The following is a 21,873-nucleotide window of genomic DNA, read 5'->3' as shown; positions in this document are numbered from 1 at the left end:
GAAGACTTTGCAACTAACATTTGCTGTTTCTTGTTGGTAGACATCAGTGGCAGTGCAGGGATTTCACAATTCTGTCACGAGTGGGTCTAATGCTCCATTCCGTTTACATCTGTAGTCGGATGTCGGAGCTGGGAATGACGTCACACCCAAGCTAGATGTGTAAAACATTCTGTGACAGATAGGGGGGATGCCACAGAGCCCCAAACCCTAGACACAACCAACCCAAATGCAGTCATGGGTCCAAAACAGAGGTTTTTATTATTCCAATACCTCAAAAAGGTTTCTGGAAAGTTCCAATCAAATGATTCTTCCTACTCTTTTCTCTCCTTCCACTTCCCTCCAGTGAATGTTGCCTTCCTTCCTAGGGGAGGTTAAATGGTTTCCTTTTATGTCAGAACAGGGATTGCTTCTAATGTCATGGCATAGCCTGATGGAAGCATTTCTGTGTCAAGAGGAAGTCCTGAAAAGAAGTGATCGTGATTCACTGTGGCACACCCTGGCAGCACCCATGGAACCCAGCAGGGCTGACTCATAGCACTACATCTCCCATCATGCCCTGCAGGTGTCCACATGGTTACTGAGGTCCTGTGATACTGTCATTTAGTGGATGCGGGATATAAACATTCTAAAATAGGAGCCTTGCTCCTTTGTATTGTCGTACTGTCTGAGTAAGGGTCTCATATCCATCTTGGATGGGATGTCTGCCTGACACTCCCCATTTGTAAAAACAATATGGATGCCTCCAGGAATACAATTGCTGGACTTGCTTTTTCTTAATAACCATCAGTTAATAACATTGCATTATGCATTACTACCTAACACCGTATCGACATGTCCGCAGATGCAAGATGGACAGGACTGTGGGTATGACAGACATGCTAATATATATATATGTATGTTACATAGTTTCTTGTCAAATAATTCAAAGAGTAAGCAACACGTGTTTTACCCTTATTTTGGCTCGTCAGGTGTACACACTCCACTGCACCCCTCGTGGGGATCAAACCTTGGACGTCAACCACCCATACAATCAGATCGGGACTCAGACTACGAATGCTATGAATGTAATTACTCCGATCTCCAGGCTGTCAAATAAATGAAACACACACCGTGGCACAGCGTATAGAGGCTTTGACGCAGACGTCCGAGGTTCGATCCCTGCAAGGGGCACAGTGGGGTGTGTATACCTGATGAGCGCAAATAATCAAGCGAAACATGTGTTGCGTACTCTTTGCATTATTTGACAGTAAACTATGTAACATTCTATGAACTGCTTCTCGCAACTAAAGAGGGCCCGTGGCGGATGTTTGCCGACTGGCAGACCAACCACATGCGTTACCTGGTAGGTAACCACCCCTACAATCAGATCGGGACTCAGAGTACAAATGCTATGATTATATATATATATATATATATATTGTAACAAAGGCGCTATATAGGCACCTGACCCGACACAGAGGCTCGTATAAAAAGTACAAAGACTTTTATTTTGCTTCAGCTGTGGGACACGTCTTCCCCGTGCCACAGAGCCCAAACACAGTCCCAAAGCACACACTGTAACCACAACACACTCGTCTTCCTCTACCACCACTCCTCCTCAAGCTACGTCTCCTTCCTCCCAACTCTGGCTCTCTGAGTGGTGGTGGCTGGCCCTTTTTATAACCCACCTGGAAGTGTTCCAGGTGCTTGACCACCTGGTCCTAATTGCACCTCCGTGTGGGGCTGAAGATTCGTCCAGCCAGGCTGCCAAGTCCATGCAGCTCCCCCTAGTGGCCATCCAAGACCCCAACCAGGTTGTGGAGGACTCCATTTCCCATGGAGCCCTGCGGGTGGTTGGGGAATCACTGTCAGCCATGGAGGCTGCCACCAAGCATCCCGGGGGAGGTACTGGACTGCCCATGGTGGCTACCCCGGAACAAAAACAGCAGGGGCGTCCCTGCCGGACATGGGACCCGGCTGTCCTTCACAATATATATATGCTAATATATGCTGATGCTAATATATATAATAATAGACAGACATGCTAACAAACAGTATAATTCTACAGCTTTCACTAAAGTTCATGGTGTATGTCACCATTTTGGACTGATGTCATAATCTGAAGTTGGACAAACTCAGACTTGACAGACCTGGTGGAAGTTTCTGAGTAAGGAATCAGACTTGTGGAGGTGTTCCAGTTGAAAACTCAGAAATTCCAACTTCCCAGTTCAAATGGAACGCAGCATAATGTTATTTTTATTACTGTTAAATAAACAGTCAGTCAGTCATTATCCAACCCGCTATATCCTAACACAGGGTCAACAGGGGTCTGCTGGAACCAATCCCAGCCAGCACAGGGTGCAAGGCAGGACCAAATCCTGGGCAGGGCACCAGCCCACCGCAGGGTGCACACACAAACACACCAAGCACACACTTGGGACAATTTAGGATGGCCAATGCACCTAACCTGCATGTCTTTGGAGTGTGGGAGGAAACCCATGCAGATATGGGGAGAACATGCAAACTCTACGCAGGGAGGACCCAGAAAGCGAACCCGGGTCTCCTAACTGAGAGGCAGCAACACTACCACTGCACCACCCATGTTAAATAAACATTCATTTTAAAAACAGTTCAGAAGTCCAGTCATACCAACATAAACGGCCACTTACAAATGGTGGAGATCACTTTTCTGGCCAACCTCTTGACGATACGTAAGACATACCAGCCTATCGCAAGGCACAAATGCCCAAAATTATCTCCACAATAATTCTGACCACTGATCTCTGAGCAAACAGTCAGATTCCCGTATTTTGCACATATGTGCCCACATTTACACACACATATAAACACACATGTTCCTTCACACAATTGGCCAATACCAGCCATTTCATGAACACGTCTTCCTTTCCTTTGCCAGCTTTTTCTTCTTGTCTTACATGATCAATACCTGAACTGAGCTTCAGTTCTACTGTCAGCATCCCAGGCTTCACGTCTCCTGGAATTAAGTGTCCCTCGAGGCGCCCTGTTTCACTTTGTCACTAATCACCAACTCTTCTTTGGCGATATACATTTTTCTCTTCCTGATCTTTGCTGTCATTCAGTCAGCTGACTAATGAATACTGCAGAAGCAGATATTGGTGACGGGGGTGGTGAGCGAGGCACAGGGAACACATGCAGCCATTGAAGACTGACAAACACACAGGGCTGAAACATAAGGGTTTACAGTTTACAGTCTGGTGGGAAGGAAGGGCTTTACATAGAATCCTCTGCCTCCTGCATACCTCACCATTTTATGCCGTCTTCACTGTCGGCTGGAGCAGATTGGCTTACTGACACACTCACTACGGCAGAGCAGAAAGCTGGAGCCTTGGAACCAAACCTGCTGCAAATTTAAAAATGAAACTTAGTGCCAAATGACGGAGACCACTAGCTTTTGAGTCAGGTGATAGCTGGTTGGCTGGATTTTTCTGAGGTAAGTGCTGATTGGAGCTTTGGTGTCAGGTGGCCACGTATGCATTTTTTTCTTAGGAGAGAAGTGTGTTATATTGCAGTCTTATGCTTATTTTTCTTTTTGTGCATACATTGTGCATTTTATTTGCTTAAAAGTGTGTACACCTGATGAATCCCAATTAGGGTGAAACATGTGTTTTGTACTCTTTGTATTATTTGGCAGGTACTGTATCACATGTCTATGATCTGCTTCGTGCAACTGAGAGGACGTGGTGGATGTTTGCCAACTGACTGACCAACCACAAGCGTTACCTGGTAAGTAACCACCTAAATAATTAGACTGTGAACAGACGTATGAATATAAAACTTCACTCTTCACCCTCTCAAATAAGCAAACCAACTGCCATTACTCAACGTTAGAGGCTTCATGTCAGGCGCTGATGTCCGAGGTTCGATCCCCGTAAGGGGAAGCAAAGGTGTGTACACCTGACGAGTATCCATAAGGGTGAAACACGTGTCGTGTACTCTTTGTATTATTAGGGAGGTACTGTATGACATGTCTATGATCTGCTTCTCGCAACTGAGAGGACGTGGCGGATGTTTGCCGAATGGCCGACCAACCACAAGCGTTACCTGGTAGGTAACCATCCAGATAATCAGATTGCGATTCAGACCCATGAATGTAATACTCCACTCTTCACCATGTCAAGTAAGCAAACCAGCCGCCATGGTGCAATGTCGGAGACTTCACGTCAGGGGCTGACTGCAGAGGTTCGATCCCCGTATGTGGATGCGAACACCGGATGAGCATCCATAAGGGCGAAACATGTGCATTACTTTGTATTACTTCGCAAGTACTGCATCACATATATATTTGTATTGATTAATATCATTCTGTTTATTTTTTAGCATACATGTATTGTGCTATGTTATCATATGATCCCTGTGTTTTATTGGTGGGACCCCAGGAAGCGGGGCCACAATGATGTCATTGCCGAATGGTCATCCTCGGCCTTAATGTTCCAAAACTGAGAGCAGGTCCTTCAGTGTTTCATCGACCTTTGGATTGTGTTTTCTCCACTGATTTTTCTGGATTAATCAGATTATTGCTTTTGTCCTGAGATTTTGCTCTTGTTTTGCGGATTTGGAATTGTCGCCTAGAATTGCCTTTATAGACAAGTCCTTTGACTTTACTTTGCCTGTCTTTGCTTTCTTTGGTTGCATGTTCTGTTAAATCAGAATGAACACACACACACACACACACACACACATACACATACATACAAGGGCCAAGATAGATAGATAGATAGATAGATAGATAGATAGATAGATAGATAGATAGGCACTATATAATAGATAGATAGATAGATAGATAGATAGATAGATAGATAGATAGATAGATAGATAGATAGATAGATAGATAGATAGATAGGCACTATATTATAGATAGATAGATAGATAGATAGATAGATAGATAGATAGATAGATAGATAGATAGATAGATAGATAGATAGATAGATAGATAGATAGATAGATAGATACTTTATTAATCCCAAGGGGAAATTCACATAATCCAGCAGCAGTATACTGATACAAAAAAAAAAGTTAGTTAGTTTAGTTAGTAATTTCAGTTTAATCAAAAAAAGATTGAGAGGAGACCTGACTGGAATTAGTCCAGTGGATTGAGACTGGGACTTTAAAACAAGTTCATCAAGAACACAAGGACCCAGTTGGAAACTTAAGGGTAAATTTCACACAAACATTAGGAAGTTTTGCTTTACACAAAGAACCTCAGACACATGGAATAAGTGACCAAGTAGTGTGGTAGACAGTAAGACTTTAGGGACCTTCAAAACTCGACTTGATGTTTCTTTAGAGGGATTAAATGGATAGGGCTGGCAGTCTTTGTTGGGCCGAATGGACTCTTCTCGTCCAGATTGTCCTACTAAACACCCCCACAACACATTTCAGCGATAACGAAATAAACAGAGTAACTGTTAAGAGTTCAAAAATCAAAAATAAGTGAATGAAAGGAGACTAAAGACTTTTTCCACTCTCGTGGGTTGATTGTGATCTTTTTCTTAGTCAGTAGTTGACGGATGAACCAAAACCTGCTTGCCAACTCCTTGCAGCACTTTTCATAATGCAAATCAAAGAGGAAAACTTGACAAGATAAGAAACAATAAGTCAGAACTAACACAGCTGTCCTCAAAGTCTCAATTTGCGACCGGTTCATTTCTGTTTACTCTCTTTATTCTTGCTATGGTTTGGGGGATTCTGTAGCCCTGTCGTCACTTGTTTGAATGCTCCTCATTTCCATACCAGAACATTCCCTTCTAACTGCACAGTTCTCACAGTCCAGGATCCGCAGAAGGTACAGACAACTCCCGAGACACACACACACACACACAGACACCTGAAATCCACAGCAGCTGGGCGAGGCCTTCTGGAGTCCATGTTGATCTCCTCACTGTTCAAATAAAATCTCATTCGTATGTACAGTACATGCTTGTGCATAACAGATTAGTCGTGTTTATTTTGAGGTCATGTTTGTGCAGTTTGAATCACATCCGTCACTCATCAAAGTGTATCCACTTCCGGGATGAGGGTCGCTTCAGTCATCACCATAAATCTGATGATGGTGAACACCACGGATTCTTTGTCTTGATTACTTTTAAGAGCCATCTTAAAGCATCTGAGAGTGAACACACCTCAGTCACAGGTATAATCCAAACTCGCTGACCATTAGACTAAAAACACAAAGGAGTGTGGCATATCACGATAAATGTGTGTATGTATGCGTGTGTGTGTGTGCACCTGTGGAACACAAGTGTGGCCATACAACATCTGTCTTGTGGGCTTCAATTGCAGCTGCCTTTCTATTTATCGTCTGAAGTTGTGAACCAGTCTTCTAACATTTTCCTCATGTAAACTGTACCATTTCTATCTATATATGGTGCCTGTCAAATGTTTTACAACACCTCAGTTTTTCTAGTTTCCTGTCAAATTGAATCCGTTGAAATGCATTGAGTGACCTAAAATGGTGAAAAGGTAAGCAGTAAACTACCAAATCAAGTCAAGTTTGGGAGCATGCACTGGTACAGCGCGTTGCCATACCCACTACACAATGAAACAACTCGGGATCCCGGTGGGTAACCCCTCAGGCAGACCCACCCTCCGGAAATGGTCCTTTATCTGCCTCTGCCAGGTGTTACATGGGCAAACCCTTGGCCTGGTCCAGCCACTTGGTTCCCCAATAATGAGGATCTTACGGAAATGCGCCACATGGCCATAGTGCCGTAGCTGACGGTCCCTCACAGTGCAGGTCATGTGACTCATTCAGGACTCCGTGAGCAACAGCTCATTTGATACAAAGTTAAACCAACGGTACCCAAGGATTTTCCAGATAGACATAATACCTCAGGAGTCCAGTCTTCATCTCAGGTCACTGGATAGTGGCCATGTCTCGCAAACAGGAAGCACCAGGACACTAAAGACTTGGACCTTCATCCTTTTGCAGAGATATCAGGAGCGCCACACACCCCTTTCCAGTGACCTCATGACCCCCCCATGCTCTCCCAATCAGTCTACTGACTTCATAGGAAGAGTCATCAGAGACATGAATTTCACTGCTGAGGTAAGTAAACCTCTCGACAAGGTCAACACTCTCTCCACAGACAGACACCCTGATGATGGCCATGCCCATAAAGTCATTAAAGGCTTGGATGTTGGTTTTAATCAGGACACTTGCAAGCCCAGACACTCAAACTCCTCACTCAGTCTCTCGAGTGGCCCAATCAGAGCCTCCATTGACTCCATGAAGATCACAGCATCATCAACAAAGTCAAGATCCATGAATCTTTCTTCACCAGCAGATGCCCCACAGCCACCGGACCCCATGACCCTACCCAACACCCAGTCCATACAAGCATTGAACAGTGTAGGAGCAAAAACACACCCCTGACAAACCCCAGAATCAACTGGGAAAAACACAGAGGTTCTGTCTCCAGTTTACACAGCACTCACAGTACCAGTGTACAGGCCGGCCATGACATCCAGCAATCTCGAGGGGATCCCATGAACCCTCAGTATGTCCCACAGGGCAGCTCGATCAACTGAGTCGATATTCACGTTTGCACTCCATGAGAACCCTCAGTGCCAGGACGCGGTCGTTGGTAGACTTCTTAGGTGTAAAACCAGACCGTTCAGGTCGTTGGTAGGTGAGCAAGTAATCATGGATCCTATTGAGGATGACCCTAGCAAGGACCTTACCCGGCACTGAGAGCAGTGTTATCTCCCTGTAGTTGCCGCAATCCAGGTGATCACCCCTCCCTTTCAGACACCTTCTGAAGTGTGACTTGGACAAAAGTCCAGTGATAATGGCATGAAAAGGCAATTAACAAATGAAAATGTGATAGAGCATCACTACCCTTAGAAGTGTAGGCCTTTCATTAGAGAAACTACAAAAAAGATCAAAGTGTCCGCGAGTCCAGTGGTGTCCTACACAATCCAAAGGCAATTGCAAACTGAAGGAAACTTTAATAGGAAGAGATCTGGCAGAGCCAAAGTCACCAGCCAATCAGAAGACATGTTTCTGAGGGTCACCTGACAGGTGCCCCACAGCAGAACAACTTCAAGCACAGCTTAACAATGCAGGTTGACATAAAGCAAATCTCAGTTTCCCCTGTGAAGAGGAGACTTTGTGCTGCAGGTTTCACAGGGTGAGTGGCAGAAAGAAAGCCATTCCCTAAAGGGCAAAACATGGCCTTGAAATACCAGCTGTGGACCACTGCAGTCTTGAATCCAAATTTGAAATCTTCAGTTCATCATGCAGGGTGTTTGTAGGACGTTGTGCTGGTGATGGTTCCTCAGTGCGAGACACCAACTGTCAGACATGGAGGATGAAGTGTGATGGTCTGGTGTTCTTTTGTTGGAGGAAGAGTTGGTGACTGGCACAGAGTGACTGGCATTCTGAATTAAAAGGGTTTGACTCTTATATCAGAAAAAGGTGCAGGCTACTTTGAGGAATGAAAAATTGGAATACAATTTTGTACACTTAATGATTCCTTATTATTTTTTGTCATTGTTTTTTGTTCTATGCACTGATTTCATGAAACATTAAGACATTAAACTGCATGCATTCCCATAAAAACTGATAAAACTGAAGTGCTGTAAAACCTTTAATCGATTCTGTGCCTACCTCGTATAATGTCTTTCACATCTATCTAAGAAGGTAGGTCATGGTTATCCACACTTTTGTAATCATTTCATTTGAATTGTCTGTACAGCTTTCCCTGTCCACATGTGGACACATGGCAAAGTTTGCCAAAAAATGGCAAAGGTTTGACTTTTATCAGTAGATTTGCAAAGGGGGTAAACATGGCCATTTGCTCTAAAGAAGGGCTGCGGGCAGTGACTCAATTTTATAAATCTGCACATATTATTAACACCGATCAGCCACAACATTAAAACCACCTGCCTAATATTGTGTGGGTCCCCCTCATGCGGCCAAAATAGATCTGACCCATTGAGGCAGGGACTCCACCAGACCTCTGAAGGTGTCCTGTGGTATCTGCACCAAGAAGTTAGCAGCAGATCCTTCAAGTCTTGTAAGTTGTGAGGTGGAGCCTCCACGAATCGGGTTTGTTTCTCCAGCAGGTTTTACAGACCCTCGACCGGATTGAGATCTGGGGAATTCAAAGCTCGAGTCAACACTTGAATACTTTTTCATATTCCTCAAAGCATTCCTGAACAACTTTAGCACTGTGGCAGGGTGCATTATGAAGGAGGACACTGTCTTCAGGGAATACTACTACCATGACGGGGCATACAGGGTCTGCAACAGTCTTTAGATAGGTGCCACATGTCAAAGTAACATCCGCACAAATGCTGGGACCCATGGTTTCCCAGCAGAACATCACCCTAAGCATCACACTACCTTTCCTTCTTCCCATGGTGCACCCTGCTGCCATCTCTCAACCAGGTCAATGGCACACACACATACAACGGTCCACATGATCTAAAAGAAAACATGATTCATCAGACCAGGCCGCCTTTTTCCTTTGCTCCATAGTCCAGTTCTGATGCTCACATGACCATTGGGCTCTCTGACCAGTCGGTGGCTATGCAGCAAGCTGCGATGTGCTGTGAGTTCTGACAGGACGAAACTACATGGACAATGGAGCAAGCCTTTGCTCCTCACACACATCAATGAGCCCATGACCTGGTTGTCCTTCCTTGGACCACTTTTTGTAGGCACTAACCACCAGGCATACCAGGAACACCCTACAGAACCTGCTGTTTTTGGAAATGTTCTAACACAGATGGCCCTTGTCAAAGCTGCTCAGATCCTCACGCTTGCCCATTTTTCCTGCTTCCCACACATCACCTTTAAGACTTGACTGTTCATTCGCTGCCTGATACTTCCCACCACTTGTCAGTTGCCATGGTAACAAGATAATCAATGTTAGCCACTTCACCTGCCTGTGCGTTGAATGTTATGGATGATCGAGATGGATGCAAGTATACACACTCACACACACACATATTGAAAGAGAGTGAGTGGCCGTGTGAAGGTTAACACTTTGCTGAGATTACTCTTCCAGCAACTGACCACAGCTTTAATTCCTCAGCTCCATCTACACTTGTACCTTCTAGGCACTGATCAACAAGAACCTCCTTTAATCACGTCAGCTCCACCCAGCAACGACTCACAGAAGTCCCTCTCTATTGCTTGACGATCAGCTTTAGCACTTCAACGCCAGCAGGTCAGGTCAGTTTGGGAAGCATGCACTCACAGCCGCACCCACAACATGACGAAACAGCTCAGAATGCCAGTTGGCAGCACCCCCAGGCAGACATGTGGTCCAGTCCCACCCTCCGGAAATGACCCTCTATCTGCCGCAGCCAGTTGTTATGTGGGCAACCCTGTAGCCTGGTCCAGCCATTCGGGTCCTCAACAATGAGGGTCCTGTGAGCTGGTTCACCTCAGGTGATCGCGCCACGTGGCCGTAATGCCGTAACTGACTCTCCCTCACAATGCAGGTAATGTGCCTCATTCGGGACTCCATGAGCAACACAAAATCAAGCCAGCAGTACCCAAGGATTACCTGAAGAGACACGGTACTGAAGGAGTCCAGTCTTCATCTCAGGTCAATGGATAGCGTCCATGTCTCGTAAAACAGGACGCACCAGGACTCTAAAGACTTAGACCTTCGTTCTTTTGCAGAGATATCAGGAGCCCACACACCCTTTCCAGCGACCTCATGACCCCCCCCCATGCTCTCCCAGTCCATCTACTGACTTCATAGGAAGAGTCACCAGAGACATGAACGTCACCACTGAGGTAAGTAAACCTCTCTACAAGGTCCACATTCTCTCCACAGGCAGTCACACAGTTGATGTGCCTAATAGGTCATTAAAGGCCTAGCTCTTTGGTTTTTTACCAGGACACTCGCAAGCCTAGTCACTCGGACTCCTCGTTCCGTCTCTCGATTCTCCCAATCAGAGCCTCCATTTACTCCATGTGTCACCATCACCAGCCTTACTAGAAATTTTAATTCTCTAAAATCCATCTGGACAATCACTGTTCACACACCAGACCCATCATGTTGTGTTTCTCCTGTTTGATTCCTCATTGATTCCGGGGTACGTCATCCTGAGGACACCTCAAGATCTTTGACCTTGGTCTTAACCTTGAGTAGATTATGTCTGTGAGGTGTGAAATTCTATTCCTCTCAAACCTGTTGTTGTCAGTAATGCTGGATGCCAGCTGGAGACACACATAAAGAAGGGTATACAGGTGCCTGACTTACCTGTACAGGTGGGTGGCATGATGCACTCGTCCTCAGCAAAGCGCTGGTATTGACTGTAGGTGTGAACCTTCTTACTCTTGACGAGAAATGAGCGGGGCATGGCAGGACAGGTGACAGGGGTAGCTGTAAAGAGACATGGACAAGGTAAGAGAGAAACTAGAATAAGGAAAAACTATGAAAGACAAGCAGACACAGTGGGCATGGCAAAGGCTGAGGCGGCAGCTGTATACCAGCAGGGGGCTCTCTTTTTCCCCTGGGTGTGTTTCTTGATGCAGAAGAGATGCACAATTTTAGGATTGATTCATATTCTTAAAATGTTTGACGCATATTTTAGGAAGTCAGTGCGTACTGGAGAGATTACGAAAGACTGGAAAATTGCAAATATTATACTATTATATAAACAGGGTGACCGGGCAGATCCAAGCAACTATAGGCCAGTAAGCCTAACGTGCATCACGGAAGAATTAATGGAAGGAATTCATAAGGATAAGATTGTGCAGCACATGGCAAGGACAGGAGTTTTTCTGAAAAGTTAGCGTGGGGTCAGAAGAGGGAGATCGTGTTTTAATAACATGCTGGAATTCTATGAGGAGGCAACAAAAGGATACGAGCAAACGGAGCACATGATATTATTTATCTGGACTTTCAGAAAGCCTTTGATAAGGTGCTACATGAGAGGTTGGGCATCAAACTAAAAGAGGTGGCAATTCAAGGTGATGTTTGTAGATGGGTGCAGAATTGGCTCAGACACAGGAAGCAAAGAGTGACGGTGTGAGGAACCTCATCAGAACTGGCTGGCGTTAAGAGTGGTGACCAGCAGGGGGCAGTGCTGGGGCTCTTCTGTTTTTAATATATGGAAATTTTTTTTTTTTTTTTGCTTGTTATTTCGCCTTATACAAGTTCTCATATTAGGAATTTGTTAGTTTTCGCATACCCCTTAGGGTCAGAGCGTGGGGTCAGCCATTGTACAGTGCCCCTACCGAAATTGAAGGTTACGGGCCTTGCTCAAGGGCCCAGCAGAGTAGGATCTCTTTTGACAAGTGACGGGGATTCAAACCGGCAACCTTCGGGATACCAGCACAGATCCTTAGCCTCAGAGCCACCACTCCGCCCTTATTTAGATAGGAATATAAACAACAGGCTGGTTAGGTTTGCAGATGATACCAAGATAGGTGGATCGGCGGATAATTTGGAACCCGTTAAATTCGTAAAAAAGTGCTTGTACAGCATACAGGTTCGGGCAGATTTGTGCATGATGAAATTTAATGTCAGTAAATGTAAAGCAGCATGTCTCAACCTTTAAGTATTTGCGACCCGAGTTTTCATAACAGTTTTAATCGCGCCCCCTTAATGTTTTTTTGAAAGGAGCCCACTAATACCAATTTGTTCTTTTTTAATGAATGATATATCATAGATGCATATTTTATTATACCTACTTAACTTTTATCGACATTTATCTAACTCTATATTAATTTTTCTAGTATCAGAATGTAGTTTAAGTTAATTTGTGTTGGTTTCAATAGATGTATTTTTCATATTTTCGATTCTTGTTTTCTTTTTTTCACATCTTCGCGCCCCCCTTTTTGTTACTTCACGCTCCCCTAGGAGGGCCCGTCCCACAGGTTGAGAACCACTAATGTAAAAGTCGGGAAAATGGAGAGTACACCTCATGACAAGGATTTAGGAGTCGTAGTGGACTCTAAGTTATCGACTTCCCGACAGGGTTCAGAAGCCATTAAGAAGGCTAACAGACTGACAGGTTATATAGCGCCTTGATGTGTGGAGTACAAGTCACAGGAGGTTCTGCTCAGCTTTATAACACACTGGTGAGGCTTCATCTGGAGTACTGGGGGCAGTTTGGGTCTCCATGGCACAAAAAGGACATAGCAGCACTAGAGAAGGTCCAGAGAAGAGCAACTGGGCTATCTCAGGGCTACAGGGGTTGTATTATGAGGAAAGATTAAAAGAGCAAAAGAAGAATAAATAGTAACATGATTGGAGTGTTTAAAATTATGAAGGGAATCAGTCCAGTGGGTCGAAACTTTTATTTTAAAATGAGTTCATCAAGAACACGGGGACACAGTTGGAAACTTGTTAAGGGTAAATTTCGCACAAACATTAGAAATTGTTTCTTTGCACAGAGGACCATAGACACTTGGAATAAGAAACCAAGTAGTGTGGTAGACAGTAACTCGACTTTTTCAGAAGAATTAAGTGGATAGGACTGGCGAGCTTTGTTGGGCTGAATGGCCTGTTTTCGTCTAAATTGTTCTAATGTTCTAACTGACTAGGACCAATGTCATCCCTTTTGCAGCCATGGTGGAAATAATTACGAGAGAGAGAAATATGGTACAAAAAGAGATATATGTATTTAACTTGCTTTCAGAGATAACATTCATTCCCAGATTGCAACACATAGTCCTGTATACATACATATTCAAGCCGGAAAGAAACCGAAGGACATCACAGCCAAGTGGGAGAATGCTGACAATCAGATGTCCCATCCAGAAATGAATGTTGACACAGCACACATCGGTTCTGACACTGGCACACGGGGCAGGTGAAGTACACCATTTGTTTTGGGATTTCACATTTAGGGTTTGTTCCTTGAATTAACTATACAATATGGGTGGAAGGTAAATTCTGCATTAGTTAACTTGTCCTCTTCGGAGCTGCCAAAAAACAGACTTTTCCAAATTTGGAAAAATGGATGAACCAATTTGTATTTACACAAAAATGGCTAGAATTAAAGAATTGTGTGCACTTTCCAGTGTCCTTCCTGATGCCCACCATTTCTTTATGAGCTGACATTCTGGAATGCTGTCTATGAATTCTTAAACATCCATCCATCCATCCATCCATTTTCCAACCCGCTGAATCCGAACACAGGGTCACAGGGGTCTGCTGGAGCCAATCCCAGCCAACACAGGGAGCAAGGCAGGAACCAATCCTGGGCAGGGTGCCAACCCACGGCAGGACACACACAAACACACCCGCCACACACTACAGCCAATTTGGAATCGGCAATCCACCTAACCGGCATGTCTTTGGACTGTGGGAGGAAACCGGAGCGCCCGGAGGAAACCCACGTAGACACGGGGAGAACATGCAAACTCCACGCAGGGAGGACCCGGGAACATCCATCCATCCATCCATTATCCAACCTGCTATATCCTAACTACAGGGTCACGGGGGTCTGCTGGAGCCAATCCCAGCCAACACAGGGAGCAAGGTAGGAAACAAACTCGAGCAGGGCGTCAGCCCACCACAGGGCACACACACACACATGCCCACACACCAAGCACACACTAGGGACAATTTAGGATCACCAATGCACCTAACCTGCATGTCCTTAGACTGTGGGAGGAAACCGGAGCACCCGGAGGAAACCCACACGGACACGGAGAGAACATGCAAACTCTACGCAGGGAGGACCTGAGAAGCGAACACGGGTCTCCTAACTGCGAGGCAGCAGCGCTTTCTTAAACATCGTTGCATCCATTTTTGATAGTACCCATAGCTAATATGGCTCTCACTATCTTTTTTATACTTGAATTTGACATCTAAGATCTTGCAGCAACAGTCAGTGAAAAAATTGCAAATCTTTTTCTGATTAAAATCTTCCATTTACTGTATGATGCAGCCACTCGTGCATTGTCTACCTGCTGCGCCATGTTCAGGATTGTTGGGAGTTTGGCATAATTAGATACCATAGCAGGAGACAGGGTGCTATCAGGCAGGGTTTGTTCTGGGGTGCTGCGGGGGACGCTCAGTGATTTCGACTCCAAAAACATTGATGATTTTCCAGTGGCGTCGTTGAGATTGGGCAGGGGGTCAGGGCTTTAGTCCCTGATCTCCGGTGTCCAGCTTCCAATCTTTAAGAATCTAAGGTGTACAACCCACCTTGGTCTTCTAGAGCCCAGACTCAACTTCTTCCCCTTCAGTGTCATGCGTTCATGAAGACTGTGTGAAAACCCATGACAGGAGGCTGTTTAGAGTCTGATCTCTGACACCCAACTTCCAGTATTTGAGAACCACACACCCCCATTCTATGATCTATGGTGTACAACCCACCCTGGTCTTCTGGTGCTCAGATTCAACTTTCTCCCGTTCAGCATTCGAAAGTGACATGCATGGATGGCTGTGTGAAAACCCACAGGAGACCTCCTACCTTCTCCATCTAACATGCCTGAAAACCCAACAGCATTATCAGAGGAGGGGCTATAAGCCCCTAATCACGGCTAAAGGTGGCAACACCTCTGGGATGTGAAGTACACTCTTAAAACTTTCTGTACCATTTTTTGGTTTCCAAAAGAGCCAACCATCGGAAAGAACCCCTATTTTTTTTTTAGGTCCATAATAGGAGCAGATAGAAGATTGGTAAAACCCCAATGGGTTCTTGATGTTAAAACGCCTCTTACTGCATACAGTAACACACACTAAGTTTGGGTTTTCTTTGTGACCTGCATGCTAGGTAGCCTACTACAAAGTGAGCATTTCTGTTTTGTCCACACGTTAGGGACCTTCTCAAAACCCAAAGAATCAACGTCATACGCCAATAAAACCTCCCAGAACGAACTGGTTCTGTGTCAAGCCAATGCTCTTCGAGGAAACACACAACCCAGTAAAGCGCCCTTAAAGAACCAATACTTATAATAACAGAGGTCGCGGCGCTAACTGCTGCGCCTCCTTGCCGCCTCATATCACATTACCTCATTCCTTTAATAAGCTTTGAAGCTTATCAGAGACAGGCCACCCAACCCAAAATGTGCTTTAAACCTGATTATAGATTTCGGCGTTATCTTTGGTGCTTGGATTCCCAAATATTCGAATTCGTTTAAGCATAATAACAAAAAAAAAATGATATTAAAACGTAAACTTTCAAGTAAACGTCTCATTGGTCCTGTGTAAGTATTTCACCAGACCTTAACATTTACTAGGCTAGGTTGTCGTTTTAGCTTCAAATGTAAAGATAAAGTCGCAGTGAGCCAGAAGTAGTCTGCTTCGGGCGACTGGTTCCTACTATTGAGCGCGATTCAAATTTCACGTCGGACGCAGTGACTTAACCCTCATTCAAATGACGCTACTTTTGTACTTATTCAAATTTAACAACTCTGCTGTGAGGGAGCAAACAGAGCAATCTTTCAAATCTCAACAGAATTCAGGAAACAAGGAAATAAAAAAGAAAAAGAAATCGTTTTAAACAGGGACTGATTGGAGCGACGGCGCATTGTCGCTCCTCGCACAGGCACGCGATCCCGCAAGGACAATCACGCATCCGCACGTGTTATTCGTGTGCGTGTCTCGCGGATAAACGTGCCATGTCTGTGTGGGGTCTGCACGTTCTTTACGTGCAGGGTCCCCCATTCTTACAAAGACTCGATTTTAAAGGGGAGGTGGTTAAGGAACGTGTAGCTGGAAACTCGAGAGGACACCATCCTTGCCCCTGCAAGGCGTTCTGAACGTGCAAGAGACCCTGAATTGGATGGAAAGTATTGTAGGCAACTGTTTTCAGAATTGTCAGTTCCATTAGAAAACACGCTGTTACATCTGATATCAAGGATAAAATGTCGCAGCTTTCGTTCTCTTTGAATTCCTGGAAAACGAAGTACTTATTAGACGTACAAACAGTAACAAAACAAAACAAACAAACAAATAAAAAAACGAAAGTCGGTACCCTCTACCTTTTACATCATACTGTATCCTGTATAAATTAATATGTCGCATCGAGCACCAACGCGGCTGAAGTCAACTTTTTATTGATTAGAGGCGCGCACCAATAGGAATGAATGAGAGACGGCCACGTGACTGCAGGGCAGGTAGAAATATCGGCGGTGGTCACACACGTCCATCCATTTTCTAACCCGCTGAATCCGAATACAGGGTCACGGGGGTCTGCTGGAGCCAATCCCAGCCAACACAGGGCACAAGGCAGGAACCAATCCTGGGCAGGGTGCCAACCCACCGCAGGGTCACACACGTCGTTTAGAAAATCTAAATTAATTTTAGATTTTAAATGAAAATCGAAATGAATATCCCCTGACAAGAAGTTAATTTAAAAGTGTGTACACGCTTACAAATAATGGGCACTTCACATGGTTATGTGGTTCCTCCTATAACTCTTGCTTGACAAAGAACCACTTCATTCTGTGAGGGTTCTTTGCATATGAAGTTAGATCTTTGGTCTTTGGAAAGGTTTCCTGATATGCGGAAATAAACATAAATCTTTAATGTCTGACGATCTAACAGGTTATAACATAAATCAAGAAAAACTGAACTGGTGTTACAATATACAATATAGGCAGCTAGATAAAACCAAGAACCCAGCGGTATTTAATAAATCTGTTATCAATTATTCATGGCTGTTATGGAACCTGTTACAGATCTAAAGAAAAGGTTTATTCATTGATTCTTTACGGGGGCTGTTTTTAGATATCAAAACCGGATCTTTTATGACATCTCTCTGAAGAACCGCTATGGCGCCTTGAATTTTAGAAGGGTAGTTTCTGTTTTGCATATTTCTACTAACTGTAATTATTAACGGCTCTGTGGTAGCTGCTGATTTATGCAGCCTGCTTACTTAATTACATGAAGTCTAGCACGAGAAGGGGTGCATTTTTTCTTACGTATTCCGTTTTAAAGAATGCATCTGTTGTGTTTCGAAATATATAACAGTGAAATGATATAACAGTTATTTGATAAATACACATAAATGGCAACTCATTTAGACATGCAGTAATCATCGGTCGCCATCATCCCTCGCCCACCGCACATAGCCGCACTTACTGAGCAGTCGATATTAACAATTTAGTACATAAACTGCATGCTGGAATTCAGGGTGTAGAAGGAAATGACAGGACATGAGGAAAAAAGAAAATGAGACACGCACAGGGAGATCTTACAAATTCTACACTGATATTGTTTGGGCTGGGAATTAAATCCCTGGAGTTTTTATAAAACAGCGCTAATCACCACATCCATTATATTATCCATCCATCCATTTTCCAACCCGCTGAATCCGAACACAGGGTCACGGGGGTCTGCTGAAGCCAATCCCAGCCAACACAGGGCAGGAACCAATCCCGAGCAGGGTGCCAACCCACCGCAGGACACACACAAACACACACTAGGGCCAATTTAGATCCACCTAACCTGCATGTCTTTGGACTGTGGGAGGAAACCCACGCAGACACGGGGAGAACATACAAACTCCACCCAGTGAGGACGTGGGAAGCTAATCCGGGTCTCCTAACTGCGAGGCAGCAGCGCTACCACTGCGCCACCTATATTATATTATATATTATATTATATTATATTATATTATATTATATTATATTATATTATATTAACCACATGGTATGACAAAAAATGGTGTGCACAAGGAGATCTTCCAGATCCTACACAGATATTGCTTGGGCTGGGAACAGAAGTCAAAAAAGTTGTTATAAAACAGTACTAATCAAAGCATTTATTACGTTATATTATGTTAAATATGCGCAGGGAAAACTTGGAAAACTCCACACAGATATTGTTTGGGCTGCAAATTGAATGCAAGTCCCTGGAATCTTTATAAAACAGCATCAATCATTACATTCATATAATTTATAACATATTAACCACATGACTAGACAATCAAAAAAACGCGCACACAGGGATGTTTTGCACATTCTGCACAAATATTGTTTGGGCTGGAAATTGGAGGTACAGTAAGTTTGTGGACTTTTATAAAACAGCGCTAATCACTACAGTTATTATTATTATTATTATATTAGTAATTATTATTACTATTATATTATATTATATTATATTATATTATATTATATTATATTATATTATATTATATTAACCACATGACATGCCAAAAAACAAAACCCAGCGTGTGCAGAAAGGGAATCTTTCAGATTTTACACATCTATTGTTTTGGCCTGGAATTAAAGGTAACTTCCTGGAGTTGTTATAAAAACAGTGCTATTTACTGCTTTTATTGAATGAGATTATATCAACCACATCCCGAAACCAAAACACCTGACACACGCACAGGGAGGTCTGAAAACTCTACACAGATATCGTTTGGGCTGCAAATTGAAAGTAAGTCCCTGACGTTTTTAAATAATAGTATTAATCGTTACATTCAGAATGTACGATATTAAACACGTCACGTGACAAAAAATAAAACAAAACAAAAACGCTACACTAGGATTGTTTGGGACTACATGGGAACTGAGAGTAAATCCCTGGAGTTTTTATAAAACAGTGCCAATCACTGCAGCTATTATATTATATTATATTATTTAATATTATATTATATTATATTATATTATATTATATTATATTATATTATAATCTAGTGCCGTGATCCAGCTTTTATCAGCTCTGCGGTAGAATAAACGGATCCAGTAGCGGAAAAGCAGATAGTGTCATTTACAAAATGTGTCTGACTGTAACAATATTTTGCCTGCCTATATATACTATGAACGAGTAGACTGCAGAACAATAGACATTTTTTCCTTAGGATAACGCTTTAAGTCATCGTACATCTGCTATTTGTTTAATAAACAGAAAGTCTTTAACTGCTCACAGCGTCATTTGCTAAAGAGATTTTTTTTTAACTCAAGAAGGAATTCAATTGGATAATACAAAATTAAACATAAAAAGCAAAAGATCAATGGCTACAAGGAGAGGCAAGACTGTTAACGAAGTTTTCGGCGTCTCCACAGAAATTAAAAATCAGCAAAGGACTGTGAATGTATTGCCATTTTGTAATGTTTGCACGTATAAGCACCTGTTACTGAACTTTTTTTTTTGTTCTGTTTTTAAGAAAATATGCCCCCGAATACTTCTATCTATTTATATGCACAGCTGATATCTTTGCAGAATGGACAGCACATCACTCAGTTTACCTCCCAGTTCCTTCATGTTATTATTATTATTTTAATCTTGTTGTCGTAGTAGAAAACCCAACAAACACTAAAATGGCACTTTTACTTGGGTGTGGTTCCCCGTAGCTCCATTGCTTGACCAAGCACCGTTTCATTCTGGGAAAGATTCTTTGCATATTAAATGTATTCTTTGGGTTTTGAAAAGATTGCAAATATGTTGTGAAAACGGAAATCTTCAGTGTTTAGTAATCTAGCACAGTACGGCGCCATCAAGAAAGCCTGAACTGCGCCTGCGTGATTGTCTAGGCAGCGAGAGTCATTTGGAAATCAGGAGCCCATTGACAGGTCACAAATCTGTTACATGCTGGTTAATGGAACCTGCTACAGATCTGAACAAATAAAAGTTTCTTTCTGGAAACTTCATGCGGATGATTCTATGACAGCGCTCTGTTGAAGCACTTTGGCACGTTCATTTTCAAGAGTGTATACTATTAGCAATATTTCTCTCTACCTTTCATCAGATGCTCCATGTAGAGTATTCATGTAATCGTTAGCATAGCCCACATGTTATTATTATTATTATTATTATTATTATTATTATTATTATTATTATTATTTGATGTCGATTTTTCTAATAATGCGCTAATTCCGTGGACTATAACGGAAGCTATGTGGCTTCTTTCTCATTGCCGGTTTTCTCTCTCACGGCCCTGAAGTTTTCCAGAGTTTCTTGTATAAGAAGTCAATTAATTTAAAAACATGACACATCCTCGCCATCTTACTTCTGAATGACTTCATATTTATTATTGCTTTCGTAGTTGCCTTTTTATATTTCTCCTGATCGATATTATTTAGTTTCGAGTAAATAAACCAATATTGTGCTCCATTTTAAACTTTTTTTTTGGTTTCAAACTATTTCAGCAAAAATGTAGGTTTATTATCATTTGGACATTATGTCAAAAAAAAAATCTTCAGAAACTTTGCTCGTTTTTTTTTTATCTGTGTATCTAAAAAGAGGAACTGTTGGGCTGTACTGACTTGTGGATTTTGATTTCCTTTCATTAGACAGCTCCACATTGCTGCTCTACATGCATACGTCTTCAATAATAAATAAGGTTTCATTTTTTTTTGCCATTAGACAAACACACACGCTGACATATGTGTTGTTGCGCGTGGGGGTAGCGGCAGAGGGGGGAGTGGAGGGGGGGGGAGTTGCAGATTTTTCTCGTTTTTGCGTATCTAGCATATTGAACTTCATTTCTTAACTCCCCCGGCTCGTCTGCAGGTTTTCTTTCTTTCTTTCTTTCTTTCTTTCTTTCTTTTGCTATTTCAAACTTTGACTTCAGTGCTTGTTCGGCTATAGACTCGAGAAAACATCAGGAACATGAAACTAATCTGAAATGTCAAAGTCGAGTTCTCTTAACTTTGGCTGCACAGGTGGATAAAAAAATCAGCTGTGAATTATTATTTTTTTTCTAACCAATAGACACATCGTTTCAGCGATACAAAGGTGGAAACTTTACAATATTCTATAGCGCACATCTCCAATGCTACTTACCCGCAGCAGATTTTAAAATATTTGAGGTGAAATGACGGATGATCCTTTTCCCTCTTTTCTATGTGAGTTTATGGTTTCCCAAATTGCGCTCTTTCTTGGATGTTTTTGATATTTAATGAAGCGGGCTAGCCGTCAGTCCCTGCCTCTTTCTCTTTCTCTGTGGCTTTCTCTCCCGCTGCCTAATTTCTTTTCC

The 21,873-nt window shown here is 43.0% G+C and overlaps 1 protein-coding gene across 2 annotated transcripts in view; it reads right to left on the bottom strand.

Moving 5' to 3' along the window:
* Nucleotides 1-21,865, bottom strand: part of gfi1b (growth factor independent 1B transcription repressor) — a 45,581-nt gene extending 23,716 nt beyond the window's left edge. The window contains exons 1-2 of one of the 2 annotated variants that reach the window (XM_039764303.1): nucleotides 21,681-21,865; nucleotides 11,244-11,366 (exon numbers count right to left, since the gene is read on the bottom strand). In XM_039764303.1, the coding sequence (XP_039620237.1) occupies nucleotides 11,244-11,343 (100 nt within the window). In that variant the 5' untranslated portion in view covers nucleotides 11,344-11,366; nucleotides 21,681-21,865. The remainder of the gene's footprint in view (nucleotides 1-11,243; nucleotides 11,367-21,680) is intronic. The other variant, XM_039764302.1, reaches the window with a different exon arrangement.
* Between the last annotated feature and the right edge of the window lie 8 nt (nucleotides 21,866-21,873).

The sequence above is a fragment of the Polypterus senegalus genome, chromosome 9, assembly GCF_016835505.1.
Source record: "Polypterus senegalus isolate Bchr_013 chromosome 9, ASM1683550v1, whole genome shotgun sequence".
Classification (NCBI taxonomy): Eukaryota; Metazoa; Chordata; class Cladistia; order Polypteriformes; family Polypteridae; genus Polypterus; species Polypterus senegalus.
This window is presented reverse-complemented; position numbering and strand designations above follow the sequence as displayed.